This window comes from Sapajus apella, unplaced genomic scaffold (genome assembly GCF_009761245.1).
Source record: "Sapajus apella isolate SASKATOON/1434 unplaced genomic scaffold, GSC_monkey_1.0 scaffold16, whole genome shotgun sequence".
Lineage (NCBI taxonomy): Eukaryota > Metazoa > Chordata > Mammalia > Primates > Cebidae > Sapajus > Sapajus apella.
The window spans coordinates 16,387,945-16,406,379 of record NW_022436956.1 but is presented as its reverse complement, the minus strand read 5'-3'; the positions used below and the strand labels follow the sequence as shown (position 1 = coordinate 16,406,379).

Genomic DNA, 18,435 nt, shown 5'->3' with positions numbered 1-18,435 from the left:
CCAAATACGGAGGGAGTGCTAGAATTGCAAAGTCATCATAACCAGTCGTTGGCAGAGATGAGATCAAGCATGGATGCCAAAACTAGGGGGAAATTTTGTTATTTTTCACTCAAGTATCATGCCATGAATTGCAAATCACAAGATATAAAGTCAAATCTCAGCTCTACCACTCATTAGCTACAAATATCTTTGGCTAAGTCAACTTTTTCAAGCTCAGCACTACTGATGTTTTGGGCCATAAAATTCTTTGTTGTAAAGGGCTGTCCTTTAGCATCCCCCCATTGATGACAAGCAAAACTTATTTCTACAAATTGCTAAATGCCCCCGGGGGAAAAATTCTCCCAGGTTGAAAACAATAGGCTAAGAGAACTAACTGCTCTGAACTTTTGTTTTCTCATCCACAAAAATGGGAATAATAACCTAGCCTGAATATCTATCTTACTGGGTTTGAGGAGGAGGGTGTCAGTGGTGTTATTGTATCTTCATGGTCTTAAAATTAAAACGCACCCCAGATTGCTTATTAGTTTCAAGTGAGAGAGGAAAGAGCAGTAACCATACAACAGAAAAATCAGACAACATTAACATCATCAAAGAGGAACAAATGGACACTATGTACACCTTCAAACATGGTACCTTGAGGCAGCCATAATGTGATTTCTGCATTATTCTGGCTGAGAATGCCTAACTTGAACCTACTTGGGAATAACAGAAAATCCCCAAATGGGGAATGTTCTCACAGTTAAAAAAGGGTGCCAGGCATGGTGCCTAATGTCTATAATCCTAGCACTATGGAGAACCCAGGAGTTTGAACCAGCCTGGACAACATGGCAAAACCTCGTCTCTACCAAAAAATACAAAAATTAGCTGGGTGTGATGGCACATGTCTGTAATCCCAGCTTCTCAGGAGGCTGACGAAGGAGGATCACTTGAGCCTGGGAGGTCAAGGCCGCAGTGAGCCAAGATCAAGCCACTGAATTACAGCCTTGCTGACAGAGCAAAGACCCAGTCACAAATAACAAACAAACAAACAAAAAACAATAAAAAAACAGACGAATGGGGGAAGGGGTTGTATGCTGTATTTTTAATCTGTCAACATCAAAAAAGAAGAGAAAACAAGGAAATGCTAACGATTAAGAGATGTAACTACATGTAATGCCTGACCCTAGACTGGATGCTGTATAGAAGAAAAAAACTGCTATGAAGGACAGGTTTGGGTCAATTAATAATTAGAATGACAGATGAGATAGAATTATTTTATCAACGTTAATTGACAGTAACTGTACTGTGGTTATATAAGAGAATATCCTATTCTTAAGAAATAAACATTGAAATATTTAGAGGTAAAAGGCCATGATTTTCTAGCTTACCCTTAAAAATTTCAGAAAAGGTGTGTATACATGAGAGAGAAATGTTAGTTCACTATACTACTTCCACAAAATAAAAAGAAAACCATTTAATACTTGACACATAACCTTATATATGTGATAAGAAGGGTAAACATACCTGAATAGGAGATGGCTTTTCCCAGCCCATTTCAAAAATTCCCATCAGTAACTCCCTTTTCAAACAGTAATCTTCAAACTCATTTCCTTTTGTGGAGGTCACATCCTAGTCAAACAAACAAAAGAAACAGCGAAAGAATAAACAACACTGTGTCCTGTGGTAAATTTATCTATGTTTAAGAAAATTTATCTGGGCCAGGCATGTGGCTCACCCCTGTAATCCTTTGGGAGGCTGAGGCGGGTGGATCACCTGAGGTCAGAAATTTGAGACCAGCCTGGCCAACATGGTGAAAGCCCATCTCTACTAAAAATATAAAAAATTAGTGGGACTGGTGGTGCACACCTGTAGTCCCAGCTACTTGGGAGGCTGAGGCAGGAGAATCGCTTGAACCCAGGAGACTGAGGTTGCAGTGAGCTGAGATCCTACCACCTCACTCTAGCCTGGGGGACAGAGCCAGACTGTCTCAAAAAAAAAAAAAAAAAAAAAAAAAAAAAAAAAAAAAAAAAAAAAAATCTTATCTGACTTTAGTACTTTACCTGCCCAACCTTAAATATATGCAGATTACTTGTCATCTATATTTCAACTTTTCCTGAAGAATAACTACTCTCCCCACTTTGACACAGAAACTATTTAAAAGCTGTTTTGGGGAAAGGACACTTGGTGAAAGCCTTTTTATTTTTTTTTGAGACGGAGTCTGGCTCGGTCGCCCAGGCTGGAGTGCAGTGGCATGATCTTGGCTCACTGCAACCTCCATCTACTGGGATCAAGCAATTCTCCTGTCTCAGCCTCCTGAATAGCTGGAATTACAGGTGCCTGCCACCACGCCCAGTTAATTTTTCTATTTTTACTAGAGATGGGGTTTCGCCATGTTGGACAAGCTGGTCTAGAACTTCTGACCTCAGATGATCTGCCTGCCTTGGCCTCCCAAAGTGCTGGGATTACAGGGGTGAGACACTGTGCCCAGCCCTTTGGGATAGTCATCTAAGGACAGTGGAATAGTGTTTTTTTTTCCACACAAGTATCATGCCATGAATTGCAAATCACAAGATATAAAGTCAAATCCCAGCTCTACCACTCATTAACTACAAATATCTTTGGCTAAGTCAAGTTTTTCAAGCTCAGTACTACTGACATTTTGGGCCACAAAATTCTTTGTTGTAAAGGGCTGTCCTTTAGCATCCCCTCAGTGATGATAAGCAAAACGTGTTTCTATAAACTGCTAAATGCCCCCAGGGAAAAAAAAATCTCCCAGGTTGAAAACAATAGGCTAAGAGAACTAACTGCTCTCAACTTTTGTTTTCTCATCCACAAAATGGGAATACATAGCCTGAATATCTATCTCTCTGGGTCAGAAGAGAAGGGTAAGAGTGGTGTTATAGTCCTGAAACCAATTTCCTGCAGAATCCAAGGGACAGCTGTATTTTACTTCAAGACCCCCACCTCCCCCCACCGTTATTCTAGTAGAATTTTACAACCAACTTACCGAAGTTTTGATTCTTAGATCCTTTGGAGGGAGTTTTAAAGTCTTTTTCCAGTCATCACCAGGTCTAGAGAGAATACAGTAAATTTAAAGTATCAAAATTCCTAGCATCCTACCTAACAATACGAAGATGATTCATCCCAATTATAATTAGGTTTTAAAAAGCAAAGTAAGTTTAATATATTCCACTTAATATATTTAAGAAAAGAATTAAACAACTTTAGAAAATGTGTTCTTATAGAGAAACAATCTTGGAAGGATAAAAAAATCAAGAAGAGGGCCGGGCGCGGTGGCTCAAGCCTGTAATCCCAGCACTTTGGGAGGCCGAGGCGGGTGGATCACGAGGTCAACAGATCGAGACCATCCTCGTCAACATGGTGAAACCCCGTCTCTACTAAAACTACAAAAAATGAGCTGGGCATGGTGACGCGTGCCTGTAATCCCAGCTACACAGGAGGCTGAGGCAGGAGAATTGCCTGAACCCAGGAGCGGAGGTTGCGGTGAGCCGAGATCGCGCCATTGCACTCCAGCCTGGGTAACAAGAGTGAAACTCTGTCTCAAAAAAAAAAAAAAAAAAAAAAAAAAAAAAAAATATCAAGAAGAGAAGGGATTAAGGCATCCATCCTCTTAAGCAATATGGTATATAGTGTAACTGTTGTCAAAAGGTGTTTTGTTTGACCTACACAGTGTGTGTCTTAATTTAAACTAGTTTAAATTAGTTGTCAACATTTAAAAACGATAAGATTTTATATATATTATAGAACTCCCAGGCTCAAGCAATCTACCTGCCTTGGCCTCCCAAAGTGTTAGGATTATAGATGTAAGTCACCACGGCTACTCTCTCATTTGAAAAATAAGATAATAGGCCGGGGTGGTGGCTCACACTTGTAACCCCAGCACTTTGGGAAGTCGAGGTGGGCAGATCACTTGAAGTCAAGAGTTCGAGACACGCCTGGCCAATATAGTGAAATCCCATCTCTATTAAAAATATACAATTTAGCCAGGCATGGTGGCACAAAACTGCAGTCCCAGCTACTCGGGAGGCTGAGGCAGGAGAATCACTTGAATCTGGGAGGCAGAGACTGCAGTAAGCTGAGATCACGCCACTGCACTCAAGCCTGGGTAACAGAGGGAGACTCTGTCTCAAAAATAAACAAATAAGCCAGGTTCGGGGGCTCACACCTGTAATCCCAGCACTTGGGGAGGCCAAGGGGGGGCAGATCACGAGGTCAAGAGCTCAAGACCAGCCTGACCAACACGGTGAAACCTCTTGTCTAGTAAAAATACAAAAATTAGTTGGGTATGGTGGCCCATGCCTGTAGTCCCAGTTACTCAGGAGGCTGAGGCAGAAGAATCACTTGAACCTGGAAGGCAGAAGTTGCAGTGAGCCAAGATCACAACACTGCACTCTAGCCTGGGCAACAGAGCAAGATTCCAAGTCAATAAATAAATAAAAAACAAAATAGAGACTTAATGCAAATATTCTAGAGACAGGGTCTTGATATGTTGCCCAGGTTAGTCTCAAACTCCTGGCCTCAAGTATCTTCCCACCTCAGCCTCCCGAAGTGCTGGGATGAAAGGCATGAGCCATTATACCCAGCCCCAGAGTTTCTTAAATAGAAAACATTCTCAAAGGCTGGGCATGGTGGCTCACACCTGTAATCCCAGCACTCTGGGAGGCCAAGGTAGGCAGATTACCTGAGGTCAGGAGTTCAAGAGTAGCCTGGACAACATGGTGAAACCCCATCTCTACTGAAAATACAAAAATCAGCTGGGTGTGGCAGTGGACACCTGTAATCCCAGCTCCTCAGGAGGCTGACGCAGAAGAATCGCTTGAACCCAGGAGGTGGAGATTGCAGTGAGTCACGACTGTACTACTGCACTTCAGCCGTGGCAGCAGAGTGAGACTCCGTCTCAAAAATTATAATAATAATAATTAAAAACAGGTGCACTGTGAGAAGTCAAGGTGGACAGATCACTTGAGCCCAGGAGTTCAAGACCAGCCTGGGAAACATGACGAAACCTCATCTCTACTGACGCATGCCAGCAGTCCCCAGTATTTGTAGGGCTGAAGCAGGAAGATCACTTAAGCCTGGGAAATTGAGGCTGCAGTGAGCCATGATCATGCCACTGTACTCCAGTCTGAGCAACAAAGTAAGACCCTGTCTCAAAAAAAAAAAAAAAAAAATTATAAAAAACAATTAAAAACAGTCTCAATTTTGCTAACCTAGTTATGTTCTGTCAAGACAAACAACAATTAAGGAAATATCCATTTCTATACCAATTAAAGAATTCACCTTAAAATAATAGAAGATACAGTAACACCAATTCTCCCAGTGACCAAACCAATTCTGTTGAAAATTAGTTCTTAGAGGTCCTAGTGAACCACATACAGTAACTGTATGACGGTCTGTAGCTTGCATAAGCTCTTTTTCTGTAGGAACTGAAAAGATCTAGGTCGTACAAAACATACACCTCAGTTTAGTAACCCAGTGTCAGTATCTTATAAAGATTCCTACAGATTAAATTATTTTCTATGGCAAGTTCTTAACAAAAGCCAAATGTCAACTGGAGTCAAGAATCTTAAATCTTAATCTTTAGAATAATGGTTACCATTCGAATACTGTAATTTAAAGTATGCACTTAAAAGTGACAAATAGCGTACATAATTTAAGCTTTAAAAAATACCCTCTAGTAAGGAGGTGGTTCAATTTTAAAGTTAACAAAAAGTTTTTGAGACTGTTCAAAATTGTGTTCTGTGAGTTCAATTCTTAGTTCCCTCTTGGTTTCTGTGTAAAAGAAAAAAAAATTTTTTTTTGGTAGACACAGAGTCTTGCTATGTTGGCTAGGCTTGTCTCTAACTCCTGGACTCAAGTCATCCTCCCACATTGGCCTCTCCAAAGAACAGGGATTACAGGCATGAGTCACCTCAGCCAGCCAGCTTTTTTTTAAAAGTGAAAATACTAAGTTTCATAAGCTAAAAAAAAATTATGAGTGAATTTTGCTTGGAGTTCGGAAGGTTGGGCAAGTCTTTAAAGCCGCTAAAGACTCAGACTGAGTCTTTAAATTTAAAACTTAAAGTTGGCTTTATCTGCTGTTTAACTAAGGTAAGGTGCAGTCATTAACACTAAAAAAAAAAAAAAAAACTATACTGACAAAAACAAGATGGCTCTAATGATTTTATTCATTTATAACAAACTCAGCTAATAACTTTTTTTTTGAGATGGAGTTTCCCTCTTGTTACCCAGGCTGGAGTAATAGCGCGATCTTGGCTCACCGCAACCTCCGAATCCCAGGTTCAAGTGATTCTCCTGCCTCAGCCTCCCGAGTAGCTGGAATTACAGGCATGCACCACCACACCCAGCTAATTTTGTATTTTTAGTAGAGATGGGGTTTCTCCACATTGGTCAGGTTGGTCTCAAACTCCTGACCTCAGGTGACCCACCTCGGACCCCGCAAGGTGCTGCGATTACAGGCATGAGCCACTGTGCTTGGCCATAACTTCTTCACTAATTGTGAACGCCAGAAATGTTTCAAAAAATAATTTATACAAAATTTGTGTATGTCATCTGTCCTTAGGATCATTACTTGCTGAAAAAATTATGGCAGAAACACACTATTCTATTGCAAATACCTACTGACCATAAAACAAAGTCATCTGTTCTCTATTTGTAACCAAAACTGTTAAATTAAGGTATAAGTATTAATAGTCAACACCAAAGAAACAAAAATCTTGGTTCCCCAAGAGTGTTTATGATTTAGTCTAACACTTACTTAATAGTGGTGGTCATACTCTGTGCTTGCTGCTGAGTGCCATTATTGATTGTGTTGGTGTTTTTCAGCTGGTTCATCTGTTGCTGTGTCTGTGTGCCCCCTCCTCCAGGGCCACCACTGGGCTTCACAGGGCCCCTCAGCTGACCATTTTGACTGGACAGACCCATTATAACAGGGTTCTCTGTTCTGGCCGTGCTCATGCTGTTTTAGTTGCAAAGGTGTCTTTCAAACTTCAAAACTTTTGAAAGTCAGTAGAGAAACTGTAATAACAGTTTATTAGGCTCTCCAAAATGAAGAGATAAATATGTCTTGCTCAATAAATGAGTCCTTTATTGCAATGCAGGCAAGCACCTGTAAGTCTCTGAACGGTAAGCAGCAGTAACTTGCTCTCTTGCACAGAATCAACTTTTTATTTTTAAAAAGCCCTCTAACAAGCTTGAATTATATCTGAATTCACTCACGTCAATCTGAAACAAACAAACAAAATTAAATCAGTAAACTCAATAGAAAAACTTTTCTTTTCAAATGAATCCCTTTAGAAGAACTCTCATCTTTTACGTTAAAGAATTAATACCATAGCTACACTTAGAACAAATCACTAGCCGAGCTTGGAAAGACACAACTTTGAACTATTTCAAAAACACAATGAAGCCAATCTAAAACATTTAAAATTGTTAATTCAAAGCAACCCAGAGATTAGGTAGAAAGGCACGAATAAATTAGCACTACTTGTCAAATGACAATCTCTTCCCTTCAGTTTCCTCCCCAATGAATTCGCTAAGTCTCTGACATCTCTGAAAAGTGATTCATTATACTTAATTGCATTACAACTCACTGAAGTATCACACAATTTACTTAGTGTAAACCTATATTATATGACAAGACAATTCATTAATTTTCTTCTACTTCTAATAGCAACTAGAGTCCTTACAGATTTAAGTGAGCTTTTGACTTGAACTTTACACTTTCAGGAAAAAAAAAAAAAGACCTTTGTGTCCTTATGAATTTCAACTATTACAGTTTATAGGTTGGGCATGGTGGCTCACGCCTGTAATCCCAGCACTTTGGGAGGCCAATGTGGGTGACCACTTGAGGTCAGGAGTTCGAGACCAGCCTGGACAACATGGTGAAACCCCATCTCTACTACAAATACAAAACGTAGCCGGCGTGGTGGTGCACACCGGTAATGTAGTCCCAGCTACTTGGAGGCTGAGGCACAAGAATCACTTGATCCCGGGAGGCGGAGGCTGCAGTGAGCCAAGATCACGCCACTGCACTCCAGCCTGGGTGACAGAGCAAGACCCTGTCTCAAACAAAACAAAACAAAACAAAACAAGCTTGAAGAAAAATGTTTTTTCTCTTTTGTTTTTGTCCTTTAAAACAATAAATAAAGCAGTCAAGAGAATAGTGTATTTCTGCCATAATGTATTCAGCAAGTAATGATCCTAAGGACAAATTTTGCATAAATTGCTATTTTTTTTTTTGAAACTGACAAAAAAAGATGACTAATAATTTTATTCATTTATAATAAACTCAGCTAATAACTAATCTGATTTTAAATAGTATTAATTAAACAAGAAAATTCCTGTGCTAAAAAAAAAATAAATAAATCTGTGGAAGACTAAACACAGTAATTTTAAGAAAACTTTCCGGCCGGGCACGGCGGTTCATGCCTGTAATCCCAGCACTTTGGGAGGCCAAGGCGGGTGGATCACGAGGTCAGGAGTTCGAGACCAGCCTAGCTAATATGGTGACACCCCGTCTCTACTAAAATACAAAAATTAGCTGGGCATGGTGGCATGTGCCTGTAGTCCCAGCTGCTCAGGAGGCTAGGCAGAATTGCTTGAACCTGGGAGGCAGAGGTTGCAGTGAGCCTAGATGGCAAAACTGCACTCCAGCCTAGGTGACAGAGCAAGACTCCATCTCAAAAAATAAAACAAACAAAAAAAACTTTCCAAGAAACCCAAAGTAGTAAATCTAATACTTTAAAAAAAATAATAATAAAAAAAAGAACTGGTAGGATGGACATAGTGACCCACGCCTGTAATCCCAACACTTTGGGAGGCAGAGACTGGTGGATCACCTGAGGTCAGGAGTTCGAGACCAGCCTGACCAACATGGTGAAACCCCGTCTCTACTACAATACAAAAATTAGCTGGGCTTGGTGGCAGGTACCTGTAATCTCAGCTACTTGGGAGGCTGAGGCGGGACCATTGCTAAAACCCAGGAGGCGGAAGCTGCAATGAGTCAAGATGGTGCCCTGCACTTTAGACAGGGCAAAAAAGCAAAACTCCGCCTCAAAAACAAAAACAAAACAAAAATGGCCAACCTCATTTTAAAATTATCCTATAAATGGAAATCTTACTTTTATGTATGTATTCATTTATTTATTTTGGAGACAGGGTCTCACTCTGTTGCCCAGGCTGGAGTGCAGTGGCCCGGTCTCAGCTGATTGCAACCTCCGTCTCCTGGGTTCAAGCGATCCTCCTGCCTCAGCCTCCCGAGTAGCTGAGATAACAGATCCGGCTAATTTTTGTATTTTTTGGTAGAGATGGGGTGTCATCAAGTTGGCCAGACTGGTCTCCAACTCCTGACCTCAAGTGATCTGCCTGCCTCTCAGCCTCCCAAAGTGCTGGAATTTCAGGGGTGAGCCACCGCACCGGCTTAAGTCTTACTTTCAATTGTTAATAAAAACATACCAAGACCCGAAAACAAAGTTCTACTGTGTTGGCTTTTCATTTAACCCCATTACTTTACTTTTCTTTTCTGAAGTGGAGTTTAGCTCTGCCGCCCAGGCTGTAGTGTTAGTGGCATGATATCGGCTCACTGCAAACTCGTGTCCCCTAGGTTCAAGCCAACCGATTCTCCCACCTCAGCCTCCCGAGTAGCTGGGATTACAGGCGCCCGCCACCACGCCCAGCTAATTTTTTCTGTTTTTAGTAGATACGGGGTTTCACCATGCTGGCTAGGCTAGTCTCGAACTCTTGACCTCAGTTGAACCACCCGCCTCGGCCTCCCTAAGAACTGGGATTACAGGAGTGAGCCACCGCACCTGGCAACCCCATTACATTTCTTACCTAAAATACACTAGCTTACGAGTGTTGATTCTGCCATACACCAAAGCATTTGAAACTCAAAATTTATGAGAAAATGCTCCCTGATTACGCCTTCCTTAAAAAAAAAAAAAAAAAAAAAAAATGAACAAGTTGCTCACAAGCAAATCCTGATCACATACACAAAGTTGTTTATTCTGAAGTCCTTCTAACTATGACCTCTTAAGCAGATATGGTTAACAGCTACTTTCCTGTATTGACGGGTTTATATTATGATCAGCGGTATCACGCAGTTCACACAGACTTAGCTGTTCGCAGAGCACTAAGAGGATGAAAAGGGCCACCTCTAAAAACCAAATGATATCATCATTACTGTCCATCATGCACAGTAAGACCTCCTATCTCCTTAAATCCAAAATGAGACTATGTGATAACTGCTCCCTTCTTAAACTGAAACCTGCACTGCAGCTTTGTCTCAGAGGAAATATTCCTCCTACCCCTTCCCAATTTAGATTTTCAAGTTATCGCTCTACATTTAAAAAAAAAAAAAAAGAAAAGAAACGTAGACTAGAAACGTAGACTAGTTGGGAGGAGCCCCTAGCGAGTTAATTACAGCACTCCTCAGATCGTAGTTAGCGATTGACAGTTTCACACCCAAAACAGTATCGTCATCGCCAACAAGAGCTTTTGTTTGCAAATGCAGCGCAGCAGTTTCTCTAAGCTTTGCCTGCAAGGGTGACAGGGTTTTATTCTGAAGGGAAAAGGGGGCTGTGGAAGAGAAAACAGAGAGAGATGGGGAAAGAGACAAGCCAATGACGGAAGCCCCGTAACTGTAGGGAAATAATTTCTTGCCCCCCCCCCCACCCCTCAAAACACTCACACTTCAAGCCAGCTCCCTCTGAACATAAACACAAAAGGTTGGGGCTCTGCAATCCTATCTGCGCAATTTGAGCCAGCAACCAGCTCTGCCAGTAGGAAACAATAGGGGCTCTCCCCAAGAGACCCCGAAGGGATCCCCCCAACCCAGAAATCCCCCTCCTTTCCTCCAACAGTCGGGAGCTCCATAAGCACCCTCCTGTTACTGACCTGCAAGGCCTACTGCAATCAAGCAGCGGCGGGTTCGCTTCTAAACAGAGCTCTCCAATACATGTCCCTGCCGCCCCCTATAGGGCCGCCTCGTACCCTATAACCTCCACCATCATCCCCCTAAGTCCTTGCCGCCCCCTTGGGCCTCATATTCCCTCGTCTTCCATAAAGCTCCTCCGAGCACTTAGCCCGCTCCTCCTGCCGACCCTGCCGCGCACCACATTCCCATATTCGCCTCCTCTCAGGCGCCCCCACCCCAAACAGCTGCCGCCCGCCTTCCTCCCCAGGCCCGGCCAGGCCTTAGGCCTCCGCCTGACATGGCCCCTCAAAGCCAGCCCGGGGGACTCCCCGCAGCCCCCACAGCACCTCTGACCTCGACCCCACCACCTCACCCTTGGCCTCGCGGCTCCGGCCGAGTCCTATCAAGGAGGCCACTCCCGCTCAGCACCCTCAGTCCTTTATTGTTGACTCGAAGCTCCCAAAATGGCGGCCGCTCCTTCCTCCTCGGAAACCTCCGCCCGCCCCCACCCGGCCCCCTCGCTACGGCCTCCTGCCGCCTGTCCCCCCCCACCCCCCCGCCTCGCACCGAGGGCCGCGCAGCCCAGCCGCCAGCGCCGCTGGCTCCCCCGGCCGTCCAGCCCTACCTCCTCCGCTGCCCGCTCTCGTGACGCCGCCGAAGTCGCCGCCGGGCTGAGCTAACTCGGCGCCTCTGCCCCCTCCCTCGCTCGCCAGCTCGCCCGCCCGCCGCCTCCTCCCTCTTTCCCTGCCTCTCCGCATGGCGGCGACCGCGGCTCCTCCTCCACTCAAGATGGCGAAACCTCGGCCGCCGCGGGTGCGGCGTCACTGCCTCCCCTGCCTGGTGGTGGGAAGAAGCCGGGCCGCGAAAGCCTCCTGAGAAGAAAATGGAGGGCTCTTTCCTCACACCGACGGAAAAAGTTCGAGGGGAAATACGAGTTTCTTTCCGAAGGGACAGGAAGGCTGCTTTCCACAGCTGCGAAGTGACGGGGGAATAGTGGCTGGCAAGGGTCGCCCTGCCTTCGCCCCTCCAAAGTAAAAATTGGGACTTGAGACCAGAGGAGGATCTGCTTATTCCATGACCAAAGATATGCTTTGAAAACTGGCCCTTGGGCAGCTGCTCGGGGACAGGAAGCTGACCTGACGTCTCCTGCGAGCCAGGGAGGCTGAGGCCAGGCCTAGGGGGCCGCGTCTGAGCCTTTCGGGGCGCACCTCCATGCAGGAAGGCGCGGAGCTAGCGGCGCGGGGACGCCGGCTCACCTCTGAGCGTGGGGGCCGGAAAGAGGACTGGCCGGGCCTGGAGGCAGAAGGGAGGACTCGAGAGAACGCGCGGGGGGCGCTGCGCGGAGGGGCGGGGCGGGCCTGTAGGGCGCGCCCGGTAGGGGGAGGTCTCCTGGCTTGAGGGTGCACCTTGGGGGAAGGCACGGGCAGAGGACGCGCCTGGGGATGGTATAGCGGCTACACCGAGCTTGAGGGTGCGCCCGAGGGGTTCCCATAGGAAGAGTACCAGGCTCGAGGGTGCCCCTGGGGGACTGGGAGCAAAGGCACGGAGCTTGAGAGTGCGCCTCGGGGGGCTGCAGGAGGAAGGCACCGGGCTTGAGCGTGGGCCGGGAGAGGACGGCAGGGGACCCGATTGGGAGGGTGTATCTTGGGAGACCTGTTGAGAAGGAACAGGGAGATGAAGGCACAACTGGGGGTGGGGCAGGGGCCGGGCTGTGAGGGTGCCGCGCAGGGGGCGCTGCGCAGGAGAAGTGGGGAGGCCTGGTGGAAGGATAGCAAGCCGAGAGAGCGCACCTGGGAGGAAAGGGTGGCTGGGGGAGAAACTGGGCTGTAAGGCGCGGAGCGTGGTAGTGCATAACCCTTTCTCCTGCCTTCGAAGGGCGAGACTCGAGAAAGTGGGGGCGGAGGGGGCCGAGCCTCCCCCAAAGGGAAGGAACCTACTGAAGCGTCAGCTATAATGGAAACAAATTCTGTAAGGAAATGCAGAACCTGAAGGCAGAGGGTGATTCTTCTGCCTGGCCCTCACTATAAAGATATTTATGTATGTTTCCATAATTACTTTTCAGATCCCAAGGTCTGTTTATCCTTGATAGAAATAATAGAACTGCTGTTTTCTCTCAAGTTAAACAAAACTTTGGAGCTAAAAGCTAACTAGGTCAAGAGAAACTAAAAATCTGGGTCTCATGCAATTGAGAGACTGAATATACAAACAATGGCCAACCCTATGTGACATTAAAACTCCTACCCATGACCTCTGCAGTAATCGGCCCAGAATGGTCAGGACTTGATCTTTTTAACTGGCAGCTTCCCTATTTCTTGCCGCTGCTTCCAGCTCTGGGCCAATCAGAGAAAGCCAAATGTGCTCCCCCCACAAACCAATCACATAAGAAGCCCTGCTTCTAGTTAACCCTCCTCCAACTTCCCGGTGCCAGCAGCCACCAATCAGAGCCAACCTGAAGTTTCTCCCTCTTCGCTATATGTAGAGCTTTTCCATTCCCCTGCCTGCCTGTGAGTCTCTGCCAAACCAAGTGATTGCGGCTAACTCCCTAGCCAGCTCTGAGTAAATAGCCTGTTCTCATTTGGTGGTCCTTATTTCTACCCAGCCAACGGGAAGGTGGTGGAGAATAGTGTAAAGACTATTCTAGAAGTTAAAAACAAGGTTCGCATTAAATTTTTTTTAATTTTGAATTTACAGCATGGCATCTCCTGCCCAGGTTTTAAAATACCTACTCATGTAAGGAAATAGCCCTGCACCTTGTGCCCATCCTAGAGAGAAAATGGTTTCTTAATCTATGAGGCTTTTCTTGTCCCCAGTATCTTCCCAAGCAGCAGGAATGTGAAGGGGGGTTGCGCTAAGAAGTGAGTGGTAGAGAGGCCCACGGATTTAAAACAGATCACTGCTTGGAGGGGTCTCTTTCCTAGACCACTGAAGAAATTGAACCAGGCAAAAGAAGGGGGTTCACACCCACAAATAAACTATAACCTACAAAAGGAGCCCGGGTTCACACCCAGAAATAAGTTGTAACCTACACAAGAAGCCTGGTCAAGATCATAAAACAAAAGCAAGGAGGCATCCAAAAGTAGAATATGAAATAGGTGCCCCCTTTTCACCTAGGAATCCTTCCAGGGCTAAAACCTTCAAAGATTCTGCAGGATGTTCTTTGAAGGTAGTCAGATAACCTCGCAACTCATTTACATCAGCACTTCTCTGTTTTTAAGTGAGAAGCATAGATGGTTTAGAATTAAGCTATGAACTCCTGGATCTTTTCTTCCAAGTTCAGTTTTAGTGGTTGATAGGTCTAGTATAACTATCTCAATACATTTTTTTCTCCCTAGTTAAAACAGATTTGCAAGAATCATTTGCATGACATTTTAGGAACACAGGTAAGTTGTTTACTAATGCAAATAGTATCCTTACATTTACAAAATGTATGTGTACATTTTTTAATGTTATGTGAATCCAATCCTCTGGCCCTTTACAGGTATTGATCGACTTACCACCTATGCAACTTACGACCATTCGACTTTACAACCACAATCGCTAGCCACGACTGCTCCGCGTCTGGCAGCGCAAACGTTGCCCAGCTGTGTGTACGACAGTGCAGACCAGCTTCCGGCAGCACTACCATCTCTGCGTGTACCATTTCAACTGTACATATAGCCTACTCAACTTACGACCAAATCGTGTTACAACCAGTTCGCGGTCCCAACTGTGGTCATAAGTCGAACACTAGCTGTAGTTAGTATTGAGCGTAATAGTTGTGGGTGATCTGTAGTAAATATGGTTTCTGGAGGGTGTGCTGTCATCCCTAGTGAACTCATCTATTAATTGTCATAAAGAGCTTTCCACTGTGCTGGGCACGGTGGCTCACACCTGTAATCCCAACACTTTGAAAGGCCAAAGCAGGCAAATCAACTAAGGTGATGAATTCGAGACCATTCTGGCCAACACGGTGAAACCCCATCTCTACTAAAAATACAAAATTAGCCAGGCATGGTAGTGTGCGCCTGTAGTCTCAGCTATTCAGGAGAGTGAGGCAGGAGAATTGTTTGAACCCTGGGGGGGCAGAGGTTGCAGTGAGCTGAGATCACCCCTCTGCACTCCAGCCTGGGCAACAGAGTGAGACTCCATCTCAAAAAAAAAAAAAAAGAAAAAGAAAACAGTGAGTTTCCCACAGCCTAGGCAACATAGCAAAACCGATCTCTGCAAAAAATTAAAAAATTAGCCAGGCATAATGGCTCTTGTCTGTAGTCCCTACTACTTGGGAAGCTGAGGTGGAGGATTGCTATGCTATGATTGTGCCACTGCATCCAGGCCTGGGTGACAAAGCAAGAACCTGTTTCTTTAAAAAAAAAAAAAAAAAAAAAAAGGCTGGGCGTGGCGGGAGGAGGCGGGCAGATCACCTGATGTCGGGAGTTCGAGACCAGCCTGACCAACATGGAGAAACCTCATCTCTACTAAAAATTCAAAAAATTAGCCAGGTGTGGTGGTACACACATCCCTGTAATCCCAGCTACTTGGCAGGCTGAGGCAGGAGAATTGCTTGAGCCCAGGAGGTGGAGGTTTCGGTGAGCCGAGATCGCATCATTGTACTCCAGCCTGGGCAACAAGAGTGAAACTGTCTCAAAAAAAAAAAGTTTCCCAAAATGTATTAGCCATTTTCATGTTGTTTTTAATCAACTTTGCTCCATCTCCCCTCTTCAATTTCCTCCTGGAATTTTTTCACAGTAATGGGTTTTCTCAGCAAATGTTATTCGCTAGTCTCACATCCTAACTTCATTTACTTACCTAAAAATAATCAGAACGAAAAAAAATCACAGGTTAATTTACATTTGATTTCACTTTAACTTCAATTAAAAATATTTAGAATCCAGAATTCCAAGTAAGTTGAACCTGGAATAACAGACCTGTGATAATATCTTAAACACCCAAATGTTTTAAACTTGCTGAAATGGATTTCAGACTTTTAACATTCTAAGTTTTTTTTTAAGGAAATATAATTATTTAGCTCAAATTACAATCAAATGTGTTCATTACTTGAAAGAAAAAGTTTTACCTATCTCTATCTTCAGTGAAATGATTGTATCACATCTGGCTAAGCTTTATGGTTCGGTATTTTCCCTCTTTGAAGTGATTTGCTGTATAATACTCTGATTTTCCAAATGTTTAACATACAAAGTTATTTTCCAAATATGCTCAAGCAACATCTGATAGTCAGTAACAAGACCAAAGGCATGCCCAAGGCGCCAAGTCCTGTTTTCTTGGCACTTCATAGCAGGTAAAAATTGCCTTTTCAATTTATACACCTGAAGAAAGTGAAGCAGCATCAGTCACTGAGGGCTTAGTAGAGATATCCTCAGAGAGGTGCACATACTGCGCTGAAGTTAATGCATGCTAAGCAGGTGTCTTTAATCATTGAGAGATCACATCAGGCACATTTTGTTGGAATAAATGTTTCAATCCCTCAGTAAACTCAAGTTGAAAAGTAGGAAAGCTGGCCAGGCATGGTGGCTCACGCCTGTAATCCCGGCACTTTGGGAGGCCAAGGCAGGCGATCACCTGAGATCAGGAGTTTGACACCAGCCTGGCCAACACGCTGAAACCCTGCCTCTACTAATAATACAAAAATTAGCTGGGTGTCTCGGCACCCACCTGGAATCCCACCTACTCAGGAGGCTGAGGCAGGAGAACCACTTGAACCTGGAAGGCAGAGGGTGCAGTGAACTGAGATCATACCATTGCACTCCAGTCCTCCAGCCTGGGTGACAGAGTAAGACTCTGTCTCAAAAAAAAAAAAAAAAAAACAAAGGAAAGCAATAGTACAAATGAGGAGGGAAGGAAATGGGTGGGTTAAACACATTTTCCCCAAACTGCCAGGTTTAGTTTGCAGAATTTATATTCCCTTTGACAGATAACATACCCCCCATTCCCAGGGCACCACAATCAAGCTAGCTAGCTGGCTCAGCTCATCATGTCTTTCGGCCACATCAGGACTCAGCATAGTATATGTTCTGGTCATCACCCAGAAAATTCTAGCTATCCGTTTTTACTCTTCAGTTTCCCTTAGATGACTGCACACCAGCAATTTTAACTTATTAATTTGAAAATAATGTGCGGCTGGGAAGACACTGAAATCTGGAAAATAGCTGTTTAGGTATAAATTTACTTTGACCTACTGAGATCAAGAAAGCGCTGACATCATCCTCATCTAAGATACCTTATTCTCCTTGGATATTTTCCAAGTTAGTTCAGGGGCAGCTGCTGAGGAATAACACTGATGGGGGCTCACACTCTGGCAATCTTGCTGAACTGCCTGATGTTAATTTGTATAATCTGCTGCCTTTGTACTCGAGACCATGTGACTAGATTCTATTTCTGATAACCTTCTGTGCACGGGTAGCCACAGGAGTCTTAACAATCATTAAGTGTCCAGCCCTGGTTTCCTTTCACTAGTCAATCTGGAGAGACTTTTAATGATTCTTGAAAATACAACTTTGATTTTAAGTTTGAGCCCTGGGAATGTAATTTATAGCTAAGGAATGGGCAATCTCTTCTGTCCTGAGTGCCATGGCTGGATTCTGTAACATCTGTGGCTACCAGGGCAAGGAAGGAACAAAGGGAGAGGAAAGTATTTCAATGCAGAGATCTTCTTAGTGACCCTCCTTGCTCTTCATCTGCCTGATGAATTTTAAAGACTACTTTTTATCATGTCTCCACACCCTACACAACCCACTCAGTGGCTCCCAGTTTGCTTTTACTACATCAAGACTACACTCCATACACTGATTGAGATTGCCAATATGCCTACCCAGTCTGATTTCCTATTCCTCCTCCCTGCATACATTTGCTGCTCTGGTCTCCTGAAAGGTTACATTCCCTCACCTCTGATTGTTTCCCTTAGAAACTGTCTCATCTCCTTTCCTCTGGGTCTATCTAAAGCTCATTCAGAACCCCAGATGTAATACCGCAAGCCCCTATCCTCCCATCTTCCCATTCATTTGCTCCTTTCCAACCAGGGCTTAGGCTCTGGAGTCAGACAGATTTCGGTTCATAATCTCAGTTCTGCCACTTACTAACTCCATAAACATGGAAACATTTCTCAACTCTTTTTTTTTTTTGAGACGGAGTCTGGCTCTGTCACCCGGGCTAGAGTGTGGTGGTGTGATCTTAGCTCACTACAACTTCTGCCTCCTGAGTTCAAGTGATTTTCCTGCCTCAGCCTCCTGAGTAGCTGGGACTACAGGCGTGTGCCACCATCCCCGCCTAATGTTTGTATTTTTAGTAGAGACGGTGTTTCACCATTTTGGCCAAGCTGGTTTCAAACTTCTGACCTCAAATGCTTCACCCTCCTTGGTGTCCCAAAGTGCTGGGATTACAGGTGTGAGCCGCCATGCCTGGCCGTTTCTTAACTTCTGAGCCTCAATTTTCCCATTTATAAAATGGGTAAAATATGGCCTGCACGTGGGTCAGGCCTGTGATCTCAGCACTTTGGAGGCCGAGGCAGGAGAATCACTTGAGGCCAA

At 44.6% G+C, this 18,435-nt stretch overlaps 1 protein-coding gene across 3 annotated transcripts in view; it reads right to left on the bottom strand.

Annotated features, from left to right (window-relative positions):
* The window catches only part of DDX6 (DEAD-box helicase 6), a 51,120-nt gene extending 38,945 nt beyond the window's left edge, over nucleotides 1-12,175 (bottom strand). The window contains exons 1-4 of one of the 3 annotated variants that reach the window (XM_032285283.1): nucleotides 12,052-12,175; nucleotides 6,758-7,224; nucleotides 2,987-3,050; nucleotides 1,504-1,608 (exon numbers count right to left, since the gene is read on the bottom strand). In XM_032285283.1, coding sequence (XP_032141174.1) covers nucleotides 1,504-1,608; nucleotides 2,987-3,050; nucleotides 6,758-6,957 — 369 coding nt within the window. In that variant the 5' untranslated portion in view covers nucleotides 6,958-7,224; nucleotides 12,052-12,175. Of the gene's footprint in view, nucleotides 1-1,503; nucleotides 1,609-2,986; nucleotides 3,051-6,757; nucleotides 7,225-11,288; nucleotides 11,425-11,540; nucleotides 11,964-12,051 lie in introns of those variants that run through there. The other 2 variants (XM_032285281.1, XM_032285280.1) reach the window with 2 other exon arrangements.
* Nucleotides 12,176-18,435: the final 6,260 nt, after the last annotated feature.